The 14,186-nt window shown below is 41.2% G+C and overlaps 1 protein-coding gene across 2 annotated transcripts in view; it reads right to left on the reverse strand.

Moving 5' to 3' along the window:
• Nucleotides 1–216: 216 nt before the first annotated feature.
• The window catches only part of SLC28A2 (solute carrier family 28 (concentrative nucleoside transporter), member 2), a 37,141-nt gene continuing 23,171 nt past the window's right edge, over nucleotides 217–14,186 (reverse strand). For both annotated transcript variants that reach the window (XM_006777983.2, XM_006777984.2), the window contains exons 9-18: nucleotides 13,458–13,538; nucleotides 12,939–13,019; nucleotides 11,179–11,304; nucleotides 10,966–11,096; nucleotides 10,146–10,314; nucleotides 9,760–9,957; nucleotides 8,856–8,937; nucleotides 7,462–7,560; nucleotides 7,141–7,252; nucleotides 217–1,310 (exon numbers count right to left, since the gene is read on the reverse strand). In XM_006777983.2, the coding sequence (XP_006778046.1) occupies nucleotides 1,193–1,310; nucleotides 7,141–7,252; nucleotides 7,462–7,560; nucleotides 8,856–8,937; nucleotides 9,760–9,957; nucleotides 10,146–10,314; nucleotides 10,966–11,096; nucleotides 11,179–11,304; nucleotides 12,939–13,019; nucleotides 13,458–13,538 (1,197 nt within the window). In that variant the 3' untranslated portion in view covers nucleotides 217–1,192. The remainder of the gene's footprint in view (nucleotides 1,311–7,140; nucleotides 7,253–7,461; nucleotides 7,561–8,855; nucleotides 8,938–9,759; nucleotides 9,958–10,145; nucleotides 10,315–10,965; nucleotides 11,097–11,178; nucleotides 11,305–12,938; nucleotides 13,020–13,457; nucleotides 13,539–14,186) is intronic.

The raw sequence follows: 14,186 nt of genomic DNA on the forward strand, positions 1-14,186 counted from the left end.
AGGCAGGCAGGTGAGCGATTAGGAGCCAGAAGTCCAGGATTGTGAGAGGGATGTCTGACTGCCGGTTTAGGCCTGATCCCCAGGATCGGGCCTAAACTGGCAGTCAGACATCCCCCAAGGGGTCCCACATTGGAGAGGATGCAGGCTGGGCTGAGGGGAACCTCTCCCCCCGTGCACGAATTTCATGCACCGGGCCTCTAGTTATGAATAATGCTACTGTAAACATGTACATATATACTTGTATGAATACCTATTTTCAGTTCTTTTCATCTATGCCTAGGAGTGGTATTGTAGGGACATGAGGTAATTCCATGTTTAACTTTTGAGGAACTCTATATCCTTTTGAAACTTTTAATAGTATAATATTTTAATACTATAAATAATATTAGATATAAGGAATATATTAGACATTTTATATCAGAGTGTTGAAATTTGGGGCCAGAGAAACCTGTGCATTATAGGATGCTTAGTAGCAATCCTGGCCTCTACCTACTAGATGTCAGCAGCATCCTTCCCCTCTTCTCCCATTTGTGACAAGTAATAATGTCTCCAGACATTGCCAGATGTCCCCTGGGAGGCAAAATTGACATCCTGTTTTAAAGGATTCCCTGTAAACTTGAAACAAATAGGGCACTAAAGCACAATACTAAAACAAAGAAATGGACATTCCTTTCAAGTTTGTAGATAGGAAATACTTTTTGTTTACTATGTTATGTTAAGGAGGTTGTATGTGTGACAACCAGAAAAATTTTTTTATCATTATATATTCATGTAACTTTCATATGTATCTTTAGAACCATAAATCTGTCTCATCCACAGAACTCCAAGAAATACAGCTTTTCACCACAGTGTGCATTACATATGAAGTCACATTTATAGCAGACTGTATCACAGAATTTTTAAAGTGGCAACTAGAAGGAAGATTTGCCAGATATTTTTGATATGGTAATATTTATTATTTAACATGTAAACTCAGACAGAGCCCATAAAGAATTTCCTATTTGGTTCAGCCAAATAATGGAAAGACAAATGCTGATTTTCATTACTGGCATACAGTGAACCAAATTATTTTTTTACATGTACTGTTAAAGATCATGGTGAGTTAGTTGTAGAGTGGGAACTCTTGACTACATAAATACCTTTACCATCAAAAGTCTGTCAAGATTGAGACTGTTATGAAAATGGACCAGCCTTAGGCACACACAGCATTGGTGTAGAAGTCACAGCAGTTAGCAAGGGCTATGGCACTGAACTCTTTATTTTCCCATGGACCGGAAAAAGAAGGACCGTTGGTACCATTCAGAGAAGTACTGAAATGAAAAGCCAGAGAGATACATAGTGGGTCAGATTTTTAAGAAAATTCAATAAGTTCTACCAAGCAGCTGGAAAAAAAAAAGACCTATAAATGGATCCAATTGCAATGACCTATTAAATAGGACAGAATTAAGTATATTTATTTTCTCACTCATGCCCAAGATAAGACCTGTATATAAGCATCTATTTCCACCAACCCCTATATACACCGTCCCCTCCCCCCAGTCCCAGGCAACCGCCACTCTACTCTGTTTCTATGAATTTGACTTAAAAAATGTTTTTATTCTATGTATAAAGTGATACCATGCAGTATTTGTCTTTGTCGATCTTATTTCAGTTTGCTTAATGTTGTTACAAATACCAGGATTTCCTTCTTTTGTAAGGATACATTTTCTGTATCCATTCATCTGTCAGTGGACACAGAGGTTGTTTTCATACCATGGCTACTGTGAATATGCTGCAATGAACATGGGAATATAGATAGTGATTTTATTTTCTTTGGATATATACCCAGAAGTGAGATTGCTGGATCATGTGGTACTTGTATTTTTAATTTATTCGGGAACCTTCATACAAGTAGGGGATTTTAATATCCCCATTTAGTAATGGATAGATCATACAGACAGAAAATCAACAATGAAACATTGGACTTAAATGATATGATATACCAGATAGACTACCATACACTTACAGAACAATCCATCCAACACAAAAATATACTAGTACATTCTTTTCAAGTACACATGAAAATTATCTCAGGTCAGATGCAAGGCAACAAAACAAGTCTTAATAAATTTAAGAAGATTGTATGTTTCTTGTAAGGCTGGTCTAGTGGTAATGAACTCCATTAGCTTTTGCTTGTCTGGAAAACACTATTTCTCCACTTCTGAAAGACAACTCTGCCTGATAACGTATTCTTGGTTGGCAGTTGTGTGTGTGTGTGTGTGTGTGTGTGTGTGTGTGAGTGTGTGTTTTAAATATATTATTGCACTCCCTTCTGAACTACAAGGTTGCTGTTGAAAAATATGCAAATATTCTTATGAGGATACCCTAGCACATAATAAGTTACTTTTCTTTCACTGATTTTAAATTCTTTGTTTTTAACTTTTAACAATTTAATTATGTGTCTCTGTGTAGGTCTCGTTAGTGTCCCAAAGGGGTGGTTTGCAGTCAGCGCCTGAATGCAGGCTAATTAGAAGCTGGATCCTTAGATACCAGCTGGAAAGTATGCGGTCAGATTCTTTTCAGGGAGAAACTGGGAGGTGGGCATTTGTGCCTGCTCCCTCTGTGCTGAACCTGGGTGTATAGCTATTGGGGGTTGCTTCTGTGCTCATTTAAAAACTTCCTCTTTGTTGGCTAGATTTCCCACTGGAAATTGATTTCCAGTGCAAGCCCAGTTTACTACCAGAGCCAGGTGATTTGGGGGCCTGTCCCTTCAGTGGCAGCCATAAAAATTGGGGCATTAGATGTGTATACATGCTCCTTCCAGGGAGATACTGGAAAATTGGTTTTATTGTTGGAGGGAGAAAGCGGGCTCCAAGGAGGATCACCGTCATCCCATAGATACATGCTAATTAGAAGCTAGACACAGGGGACTCATGAATGCAAGCCACATTGGTTATCAGAGCCAGGTGACCTGGGGGCTTGTCCCTTGGGCAACACCACAAAAACTGTGGCACCATAGGTGTGTAACACTCTCCCGGAGAAATGCTGCTGACCTGGTTTCATCATTGAAGCGAGCCTGAGGGAAAAGGTCGGGGAAGTGCCCATAGGCTTGTTTGGGATCTGGAGAGGATTGCAGTGAGCACTTAGACGCATGCTCATTAGAAGCGACAGTCTAGGCAGCAATTTGGAAAGTGTACTGTCGAGCCCTTTCCTGGGAAAGACTGGGAGATGAGCAAGTTTGCCAGTTCCCTCTGCACTGAGCCTTGGAGGATAGCCGCCATGAATGCTCACCCCCTGTAAAGAACTGCTCTTGGTTTGCTATAGTTCTGGGAGACTCAGAAACCCAAGCCCCATACTATTTCAGAGCTAAGTGTTTGGGGAACCTGCCCCTCAGGTGGGAACCTTAGAAGTTGGTGCCCTAGATGTGCAGTCCAAACCCTTCCCTCCTCTGGGAGAAGTTGAGTTAGGAATTCCCTCAATTGTATGGTTCTGTGCCAGGGGTGGGGTTTATGGTGAGACTGTGTCTTAGCCTTTCCTACCCAATTCAATGTGGGTATTTTCTCAGTTTCCCAATGTGTAGGAGTCACTCAGCTAGTTTCTGGTTCTCTTGGAGGGAATTACAATATAGCTGTACATTCAGTGTAGCTTGGAGGAGGGAAATTCAGGAGCCCCTTCATTCCCATCTTGGTCTGGAGTGACTCAAACTTATTTAGTATAAACAAAAACATGATCTCTTTTAGAATCTAGATGCTAATGACACTAAGTAAATGACTATAGACAAGAAGTCCATTACAGCTTCAGAGGCAGAAATGAGCAAGAAAGAGTATTCTGTTAATTTTTCAGTGAAGTTCAGCGATGGAAAGACAACTCATTGTTAAACAAAAATTAGCAGTTTTCACTTTATTCATTTACTTTAAATTGTGCTTACAATGAACTCCACTGGACTGCCACAAGAACATAGGAATCAAACTATGTCACTATCCTGTTTATAATTCATCTTAATAGTACAATAAAGGGATTATTTTTCAAAGATTGTTGGTTGCCTACTCTGATGATAACCTCCAAACACGAGAGGGTAACATCTGTTTATTTGGCATAGTAACTTGTTAAGCAGCCAGCATCCAAACATCTGCCTATATAGTGAACAGATCACCTATTTAATGATAACTTCCAAATATATCTCCCACTCTGATTTCTCTCCTGAACCCCAGACCCCGATAGGCTTGCGAGTAGCGTCACGTGGTGGTCCACAGGTACCTCCAAGTCAACATATCCAACTGAATTAAGCTAAACCCTCATCTTCCCCCTTTATCCCCATTCCTGGAACTAGACCTCCTCTCAGTGAGCTAGTGTCATCCCTTTTAGACCCACTTTTCCAAGCTACAAAGAAGACAATCACTTGAGGCTCCTTCCCCTTCCCTACCCCATCCTTCCCTCCTATCTAGCAATGACCAAGCCCATTAATTCTCCTCGGTCTAGTGCATCTTCATCCCCATAACCACTTAGTATCAGCTGTCACCATTTAGTCACTTAGACTATTATAGCAATGTGTGTATTGGTCTCCCACGCATCTAAATGGCTATAAGAATTATCTTTAAAAAAATCTTATCATGCCAATGTTCAGAATTCTGTAAGTCAAGATCTAAATTCCTTAGCATTTCATACAAGGCCTTTTAAGGTATTTTAGCCTCACCTCCCAGAACCCTCTTCATTGTCTTCAGAACTCTCTTCACTCACCCATATATCACTACTGTACACATCTTTTATTTTGGCAGAACTAAACATTCTAGTTCCTCAAATCTTTTTTTCTGTGTATCCTATAACTAGTTCTTTTAGCCTATATATGCTCTCTTTCCCCTCCTCCTGGCTTCTTGTAGTATGTTTCTTTATCTTTGATCTTCTGTAGTTTGAAAATATGCCTAGGTGGAGTTTTTTTGCATTTATCCTGCTTTGTGTTCTCTGAGGTTCTTGGATCTTTGGCTTGGTGTCTGACATTAATTTGGGAAAATTCTCAGTCATTATTATTTCAAATATTTTTTCTATTCCTTTCTTCTCAGTTGGTTGGGCATCATCCCATACACTGAAAGGTGGCGGGTTCAATTCCAGGTCATGGCTTATACCCAGATTGTGGGTTTAATCACTGGTCAGAGCACATATGGGAGGCAACCAATTGATGTTTCTCCCACATGGATGTTTCTCTCTGCCTTCCTCTCTCTAAAATCAATTTTAAAAAATGTATCCTTGCCGAAACCGGTTTGGCTCAGTGGATAGAGTGTCGGCCTGTGGACTGAAGGGTCCCAGGTTCGATTCCGGTCAAGGGCATGTACCTGGGTTGCAGGCACATCCCCAGTGGGAGATGTGCAGGAGGCAGCTGATCGATGTTTCTCTCTCATCGATGTTTCTAACTCTCTATCTCTCTCCTTTTCTCTCTGTAAGAAGTCAATAAAATATATAGAAAAAAATTAAAAATAAAAAAATATATATCATTGGTGAGGATTAAATAAAAAAATCCAACAGCCTGGCCACTGTGGCTCAGTTGGTTGAGCATCGTCCCATGCACCAAGAGGCTCCTGGTTCAATTCCCTGTCAGGGCGCATGCCCAGGTTTCAGGCTTGATCCCCAGTAGGGGGCGTGCAGGAGGCAGCTGATCAATGATTCTCTTATCATTGATGTTTCTATCTCTCTCTCCCTTTCCGTTCCTCTCTCTGAAATCAATTTTTAAAAAGCAGACATAGATGCAGAGAGCATTTTGACAGATGGGACAGGGGTTGGGAGAATGGGTGAAAAAGGTAAAGGGATTAAGAAGTAAAAATTGGTAAATATAGAATAGTCACAGGAGTGTGAAAAACAGCATAGTGCATATAGACAATAATATAATAACTATGTATGGTGTCAGATGGGTATGAGATTTATCAAGATGATCACTTAGCAAGTTATATAATGTCTAATCAGTGGGTTGTACAACTGAAAGTAATATAAATTTGCATGTCAACTGTAATTGCAAAATAAAAAATTGTTTAAAGAAAATAACTCATAGAAAACTAAGACTCATATGGAGCACCTGATAAAGTGATTTTATTTGACCATACAGTTCTACTGTTCTACAGACCAACTTCTCAATAGCATATTTTTCATCATACATGTATCTACTCTAGGACCCAGCAATTCTACTCCTGGTATTCACCCAAAATAAATAAAAACATGTGTCAACAACAACAACAAAAATAGAGTATCTGGTATGTTTTTAAATGGTTCCTTTTCCCCCTCACCCAGGGAGGGGGAAAGGGAACCATTTTGAAGTACACCAGAACTTCAACTCTGTTTCTTTCCTATTTACTGTGAGAACCTGGTTTATCTCCTGGAGGTAAAACTCACAAAAGTGTGAGGATGCCCCCTATAACTGTCACCCCCAACCCCACCCCAAGTTTTTAACATTCAGACCTGTCCTCACTATGTCTCCAGCAATTACACTTTCAGGTTTTCCTACACCTGCATAGGTTTCTGCAGCTGTTTCCACTCCTGAGTCTCTGCTCCAATAGAGATAGTCTCTGTGACTATCTCTATTCACCTGTCTCTCCAATCTCGAGGGCAGTGGTTTTCTGTGTGTTCTCACCTCTCTTAGGAATCTAAGAAGAATAACTGATTTTTCAAATTGTTCAGTTTTTTTACTTGTTTACCAGCTCGTTACATGAGAAAACAGAAAACCATTATAATATCCCAGAAATTGGTAAACAAATTCATTTTTCTGAATGCATCATGACCAATTCAACTTGATCCTCTTTCAGTCATCATTTCTGTCGGAAGAAGCCCATAATTTTTTAGCCACTTAGGACCATTGCCACACCTTCACCTACAACATTCTGGTCACAAGAGGGAAACCACACTTCCTTTCTTCTTCCCCTGCCCTTCCACTTCTAAGTATCCCACCATCATCGGTAAGATATGTCACTTGTCCACACTAGAAATAAAATGCATACTAATAAGAGAAATAAGTAATGAGAAAAGACCATAGATCTAGACCACCACAAATACCCATCTTCCTTCTTAAACACTCTATGCAGGATCCACATGATTACTCTCAATACCCTATTTCTCCCAGAAGATTCCTGAGTTGAGGATGGCATGTAAGCAGAGGAAGCTGGGATCCTGATGCTCACTCACCTCTGGAAGAGCTCTCTGCAGCACACATAGGCCTCGTAGGTTCTATTGGTGAAACTTGTGTTTAGGAAGGAGACACAGTCAGCTTCAGCTCCCCTGGGAACATAGAGGATTCCTGGATAAAGGAGACAGAGATCGTAAGGGGAAGATTGTACACATGTTCCTGATAGCTCTCAATAATTTTGGTGTAAATTGGAGAAGGTTGTAGATTAGGTGTCTTTTCTATGCATCTGTGAGATGGATGGTTAAATCGGTATTCTGAGAGAGATCTTACCAGTATCTAGGTATGTGAGTTCTACCAAGAGACTAAGGTGAGGTACATACCTGCCACACAGGCACTGATAAGGGATACACAGGCCCCTGTGAAGAGGGCTCTGACTACAATCTTGGACAAGTCACTCTTCCGGTGGGGTACCATTGATGCTGCAGACAAAACAAAATAATTTGATCTCTTCCTCACCAGCCAATCTGGTATTTCCCATGAGCCCCAATTAAAGAATGCAGAAGAACAAAACACAGCAGATGAATAGCTTTTTTTTTTTTTTTTTTTTTTTTACTACTAACCACCAGAGGCTGGCCAGCAGTGCCCTAAGAGGTGTGTATATACATTAGTCCTGAGGGTTCACTAACTCAAACATTTCCCAGGTCAAGGAATGTGTGTCTGGCCCTAACTTCAGTGGTTCCATGAACATTCCCAAGATGCATCTAGATCAAGGAAAGCTCCAGTTTGGTCCAGACAGACACAGATGCCTGGTGTTCACTAGTTGGACCGGAATCTGATGGACTATTTTGAGGCAGAGGGATAAGGACGGCCACATTTGCCTAAACCTCAGTCACATGATGCACATCCCACTGCTGGATGGCAATCTGACAATCAGACAGTAACTGGGCATCAGAATCAGAACAGCACAGACAAGCATTTAACAAAGGGGGCAAATAAACCAAAAGGAAATTGTTTCACCTTTAAATTGTTCAACCAGCAGCCAAATAAATCAATTTAATGATTCTTAATGATTCAAAATGGACACACTTAGCTGTATTTCTTCTTACACTTTATTTCTAACCTGGATCTTCCAAACTCTTGGAATTTGCTATCCCTGCCCTCAGGGACAACTCCACTTTCCTCATACTTTTTTATCCAACCATCACCCACAATCTAAATGTATCTGTGTCTGCTTCAAATGCTTACTCCTCCCCCACCTAGTGATTTATAGCTTTTAATCCCACACTTGATACCAGTGGTTCTTACTGTCTATCTGCCTTATGTGTCTGATGATTTTATTTGTCTTTTGATTCCTTATGCAACTCCTACTTCTGTGAAGACAACCAGTGAGCAGCCTAATCTCAGAAAGTACCTTTGGTACTGAATACAAAACCAAGTATCTCTACTTATATATGCATAATACCCATTTAATGGCAAAATAAAAGTGATATCATGATAATCTTCCTCAAAGGGAAAATAAAAGTAAAATAAGTCTTTTGAGCCTCCAATTGAACAGGAAAAGAGTAACAGAAATTGAGATTGTAAATCCAGATTGGGCTCCATGCATAGTTAGGCAGCATGGTTGCCTTAACTCCAAATTATCTGTGCCAATCAGGGCCCATTTCACACCAGCTTCTCTATCTGGTCTCAACTTGTACTGAAGCACCAGACTGCTTACTACAGAAACTGGAGTCTGTCTGGCTTATTGGGTAGCTGGGAAAATGAAATAACTCACTCAGGCCTCCCAGTGTGATTCCTATGGAACTAAAATTGGCAAATCCACAGAGTGAAAATGTTGTAATGGTTTCAGCTCTCACCTAGGAAAAACACATGTAAATAAGTAAATAAATTCAGTCCCATATGTGTAGTCATATAATTGTGATAAAAGTTCCAAAGATCATAGAACCCCCAATCTTTTCCACATTACCCTAAAGACTACGGGAAAGATGCTCAGGAAATAATCACTTCCTGAGTTATTACAGGAATAATATCATGGCAACCACAATGGGCCTCTTTGCCCAGCACTCTTCTTGTTCAAGTCCATGAGTATGGAGAAGGCCTAAGAATGAGGATGATTGAGATAGAGGGAGAGAGAAAAGGAGATCAATTTATAGCATTTAAACTTATACATGAAGCCCTGACCAGTTTGGCTCAGTGGATAGAGCATCAGCCTGTGGACTGAAGGGTCCCAGGTTTGAGTCTGGTCAAGGGCATGTACCTTGGTTGCGGGCACATCCCCAGTAGGGAGTGTGCAGGAAGCAGCTGATCAATGTTTCTCTCTCATCGATGTTTCTAACTCTCTATCCCTCTGCCTTCCTCGCTGTAAAAAATCAATAAAATATATTTTTAAAAAATAAAATAAATAAACTTATACATGAAGAAGGGGACCTTACATCATCAAAAATAGTGTCCACCCTGAACTGCCCCAACTGTAAATTACATTATAGAGAGAAGTTGGGTCAGAGTGCAGGGGAGGAATAGCACACAGACCTCAGGGGACTGGAGCTAAGTATACTGTTATGCTTGCTTTGTGGGTTAGGCCTGGGACCCTGGAAAGGGATCCATGGGTGTGAAACAAACTTGTGTGACACTTTCTGTCTGCCCACAAATGATTTACGCTCTTCTGAACTGTCACTTACAGAAATCCACTGTTTCTCGCCCCCGATCCACTCTTCCACTCCAGAGAGACGTTTGCTCTTGTACTGAGACAGTCGCTGGTAGGCCACAAACTCATTTGTAAAGAACTTGATCCCCACCATCTCGGCTACTATTGGGCAATCTGCCCACTCTACGCCCATCATGAAAACCATAGGCCTTAGGACATAGGAGCAAATCACCTAGGTGAAAAGAAAGAACAAGTAACACAGGTCAGGACCCAAGGACTTTCTCTGGAGCCTTAACTTAGTCTCCTCCACCCTTCTCTCCATGCTCTCTTTTGGCTCACTGTGGGTCAGGGGAGCACTCACAGTTCAAGGACCACTTGGATACAACCTACAGGGGCAGCCCAACAAATGTAACTCTTTACCTGGAAAGTGAGCCCCTGTATGTCTACCAACTCCCCTAGCCAGGAAAGGGCAGCATTGACAAAGGCCAACACGGCCAAAAAGGCAATCAGGTTGGCTGCTACATTAGTAGCAAGGCCTATGGCATCTGTGGCTCCATTGCTGGCAGCTTCCAGGATGTTCGACTCCTTCCTGTAGTCATTGGGCAGAGAAGAACATGGTGTCTGGATTAGTCTCAGCCTCTCACGGAAGAGAAATCCCACTTTTCCTGAGGTTCAGGAGTGCAGGAGGGAGGTGCAAGACCAGCTTAAGAGGTGATGGGGTTCCTTAGTGACCCTTGTGGTGGAAATTATACTGAAGCAGTATCAGATTTAATTGTCATGAAATTGCACTAACACCTAGGACAGAGGATACTGGTCTGCAGAAGACAGAGGCAGGTGGAGGGTTAAACAAATAAAACCTACATGATCAGCTAGAGCAGCGGTTCTCAACCTGTGTATCATGATCCCTTTGGGGGTCAAACGAGCCTTTCACAGGGGTCGCCTAAGACCATCGGAAAACATTTATAATTACATATTGTTTTTGTGATTAATCACTATGCTTTAATTATGTTCAATTTGTAACAATGAAATTGGGGTCACCACAACATGAGGAACTGTATTAAAGGGCCGCGGCATTAGGAAGGTTGAGAACCCTTGAGCTAGAGGCAGAGGTGGACAAGAGGGAATATGGAATCATATTATTCCTTCTCCAAGAGACCTGAAGCCACTGCTGCCACAGCACTACTCTTGACTCTGCACCTGACCCCAGCCTCTCCCAAATTATATGCCTCATTGGACTCACCCACGGGGCAATTTTACTCCCTCCTTATTCTTGAACTTGGATTCCTCCACTTCTGGATATACCAACTTTGACAAGGCAAGAGCAGATGGGGCAGCCATCACAGATGCAGAAATCAAAGATGACGCTTCAATCTGTAAGGCGAGACATAGGAATCAGAGTCTGCAGAACCCAGACTTGGGTTTACCCAGGAGTGATCAAACAGATTGTGCCTACCCCAAAGGATATGAAGGCTCCCAACACAGTGCCTGAAATGGTGGCAAACCCTCCGGTCATCACTGCATGGATTTCAGAGAGTGTCATGTCTGCAAGGTATGGACGGATGAGCAGAGGTGCCTCTGTCTGTGAACAGGAGAAGCGAGTCAGATTCAAGAGGATGTGACCCCCCACCCCAGAGTGCCCACCTGGCCCCAGGGACACATCCCTGTAGTGTGAGTGTCCTTCCAGGACAGAGCTCTGTTTGTAGGCCCTCCCAGCATCTGCCTCACTCTCTCTGGCACCTAATCATATCCTGGCTGGTATTGTTATCATCGATTTTCATACATGTTTGTCTTATTTATTTAAATTCTAAAATGCTATGGAAGGGGGAATGGTATATTTTTTCTCTATGTCTAAAATCAGCTACAGTACATCCTCACTTAATGTTGATAAGTTCTGTGACTGTATAATGAAACCAGTTTTACCATAGACTAATTGATATAAAGAAGAGTTAAGTTCCTATGGCATCTCATCAACTTTATAATGAAATAAAATTGAATGAAATACTTTTTGTCCATACATTATTTGAGGACCTGATGTACTTAATGAGTGACCTTATGAAATACAGCGTATTTCCTAAGTACATATTAGTAGCTTTGAAAGTACTTGTTAAGCCCTAACCGCTTTGGCTCAGTGGATAGAGCATTGGCCTATGGACTGAAGGGTCCCAGGTTCGATTCTGGTCAAGGGCATGTACTTTGGTTGCCAGGCACATCCCCAGTAGGGAGTGTGCAGGAGGCAGCTGAATTGATGTTTCTCTCATCAATGTTTCTAACTCTCTATCCCTCTCCCTTCCTCTCTGTAAAAAATCAATAAAATATATATTTTTAAAAGTACTTGTTAAATTAATTGCAAATATATTATTAAAGCCCATTGTTGATGAAATAAAAATATATGTTTGTGAAAATGTTATGAAATTATGAAGACCCAAATTCTAAACAGTATTTAGCATCTACCTAAGATAATGTTATTTATCATTTAATGAGTGACAATTATGTGCCTAGTGTTATACTAGATGCCAGGGATATTAATATAAATAAGGAAAAGTTTCTATTGATAGGAGCTTATAGTCTAGAACAGAAAACTAAGCCAATTATGGATAATTTCAGCAAAATGTGCAGTGCTAAGGTAGAAGCATGCAGTTCTCTGAAAACATTTCAGAAACAGTTAATCAGCCAAGGGCCTTGAGAGAGGAAGACCTCAGTACTAACTCCTTGTCAATTTGACAAGCCATTGTCATTGTCCCTAACATTGAGTTAATCAGTCCATAGCGTATATTGAACACCTATTCCATATAAATGTATCAAACAATGTGTTATGGGGAAGAGCCTTGGTGTTAGCTCTGAGCAAGGCAAATGATTGCTTCCTCAGAGACCCTGGAAAACATGGATCACAGGGAGAAACTAGAACCATAGAGCACACTGAAGGCGGTGAGATTTGGACCAGGACGTTTTCCTATATTCCTGTGTAAGAAGTTGGATCAGTGGTTAAGGATGTCCAAACTAAGTATGCCCAGGTAAGTAGCTGTATTACACATGAAGGGTAATAGCAGTAGCTGAGTTTCCTTTGAACTTCTGAGTTTTCTTTCATCAGTGATTGACTGCCCATACATCTCCTTTATTTGACTTTTCAGAAGGAAAACATACTTTTCTCAACCTGTTTTCTGCCACATCATGTATTCCCAGGAAAAAATGATCAGAAGGCCTCAGAGTACTTACCATACCCACAAAGATGTTTCCTGCCACAGCGAGGGTCTCTGTGGCAGTGGTGCCCATGGTAATCTGTAAAAACCAGGCAACCTAAAGGGATACAAAAACCTAAACTGTTAACATTAGTGGAAGCCTTGGAGAGTATCTAGCAAGACTCCTCCCAAACCCCACTCCCATTCCCTTCTCCATTTACCGGTAAGGAAACTAAAGCCTAGAGAAGTGGAGTGACAAACCCAAGGCCACAAAGCAAATTACAGAGCCTGGACCAGGACTCAGGACTCTTGGCTTCCAGAACTAGTAGATTAAAAGTCAGTAGGAAATAGCAGTCCAGCCCATTTTCTCTTCCTGCTCTGCTCCTCAGCCTACCCAGAGCCTGGGCCTGACCATCTGACATCAGGCATGCTTGAGTTTGTCTTTTCACTAGATCCTACATGTGAGCATTTTTCCAAAGTAAGTGTCATGTCCATGCTTTCTGACAGATCACAAGATGAAAGTCCCCCTCCTGTGTGGTGTAGGAGAATGACTCACCTTCTGAACTATCCACTGCACAAGGCCCAGATAGTAGAGAATGGACATCACACATCCAAAGTAAATGATGATCGGTAAGGCCTGTAATGAGAATGACAGAGGTGGACAAGAGGGAAATGCTTGTGTGCAACTAATGAGATACTACAATAGAACCCCCTTATCCATGGTTTCACTTTCTGTGGTTACCCACCATCAACCATGGTCAGGAAATATGTTATGGAAAATTTAAGAAGTAAACAATTTATAGGTTTTAAATTGTGTGCCATTATGAGTATCATGATAGAATCTCGTACTGTCCTGATGTGTCCCAACTGGGACATGAATCATCCCTTTATCTAGTGTATACATTGTTTACACTAGCCACCAGCCCATTAGTCACTTAGTAGCTGTCTAGGTGATCTAGGTTATCAGATCCACTATCACAGTATCTCAGTGCTTGTGTTCAAGTAACCCTTATTTTATTTAATGGCCCCAAAGCACAAGAGTAGTGATGCTGGTAATTCATAAAGTGCTTCCTTTAAGAGAAAAAGTAAAAGTTCTCAATAAGAAAAGAAAAAAAATCATATGGTGAGGTTGCTAAGATCTATGGTAAGAATGAATCTTCTATCTGTGAAATTGCCTAATTTATAAATTAAACTTTATCAAAGGTATGTCTGTATAGGGGGAAAAACAATATTTATAGGGTTTGGTAGTATCTGGTTTCGGGTATCCATTGGGCGGGGGTGGGGG

The sequence above is a fragment of the Myotis davidii genome, unplaced genomic scaffold (assembly GCF_000327345.1).
Source record: "Myotis davidii unplaced genomic scaffold, ASM32734v1 scaffold46, whole genome shotgun sequence".
Lineage (NCBI taxonomy): Eukaryota > Metazoa > Chordata > Mammalia > Chiroptera > Vespertilionidae > Myotis > Myotis davidii.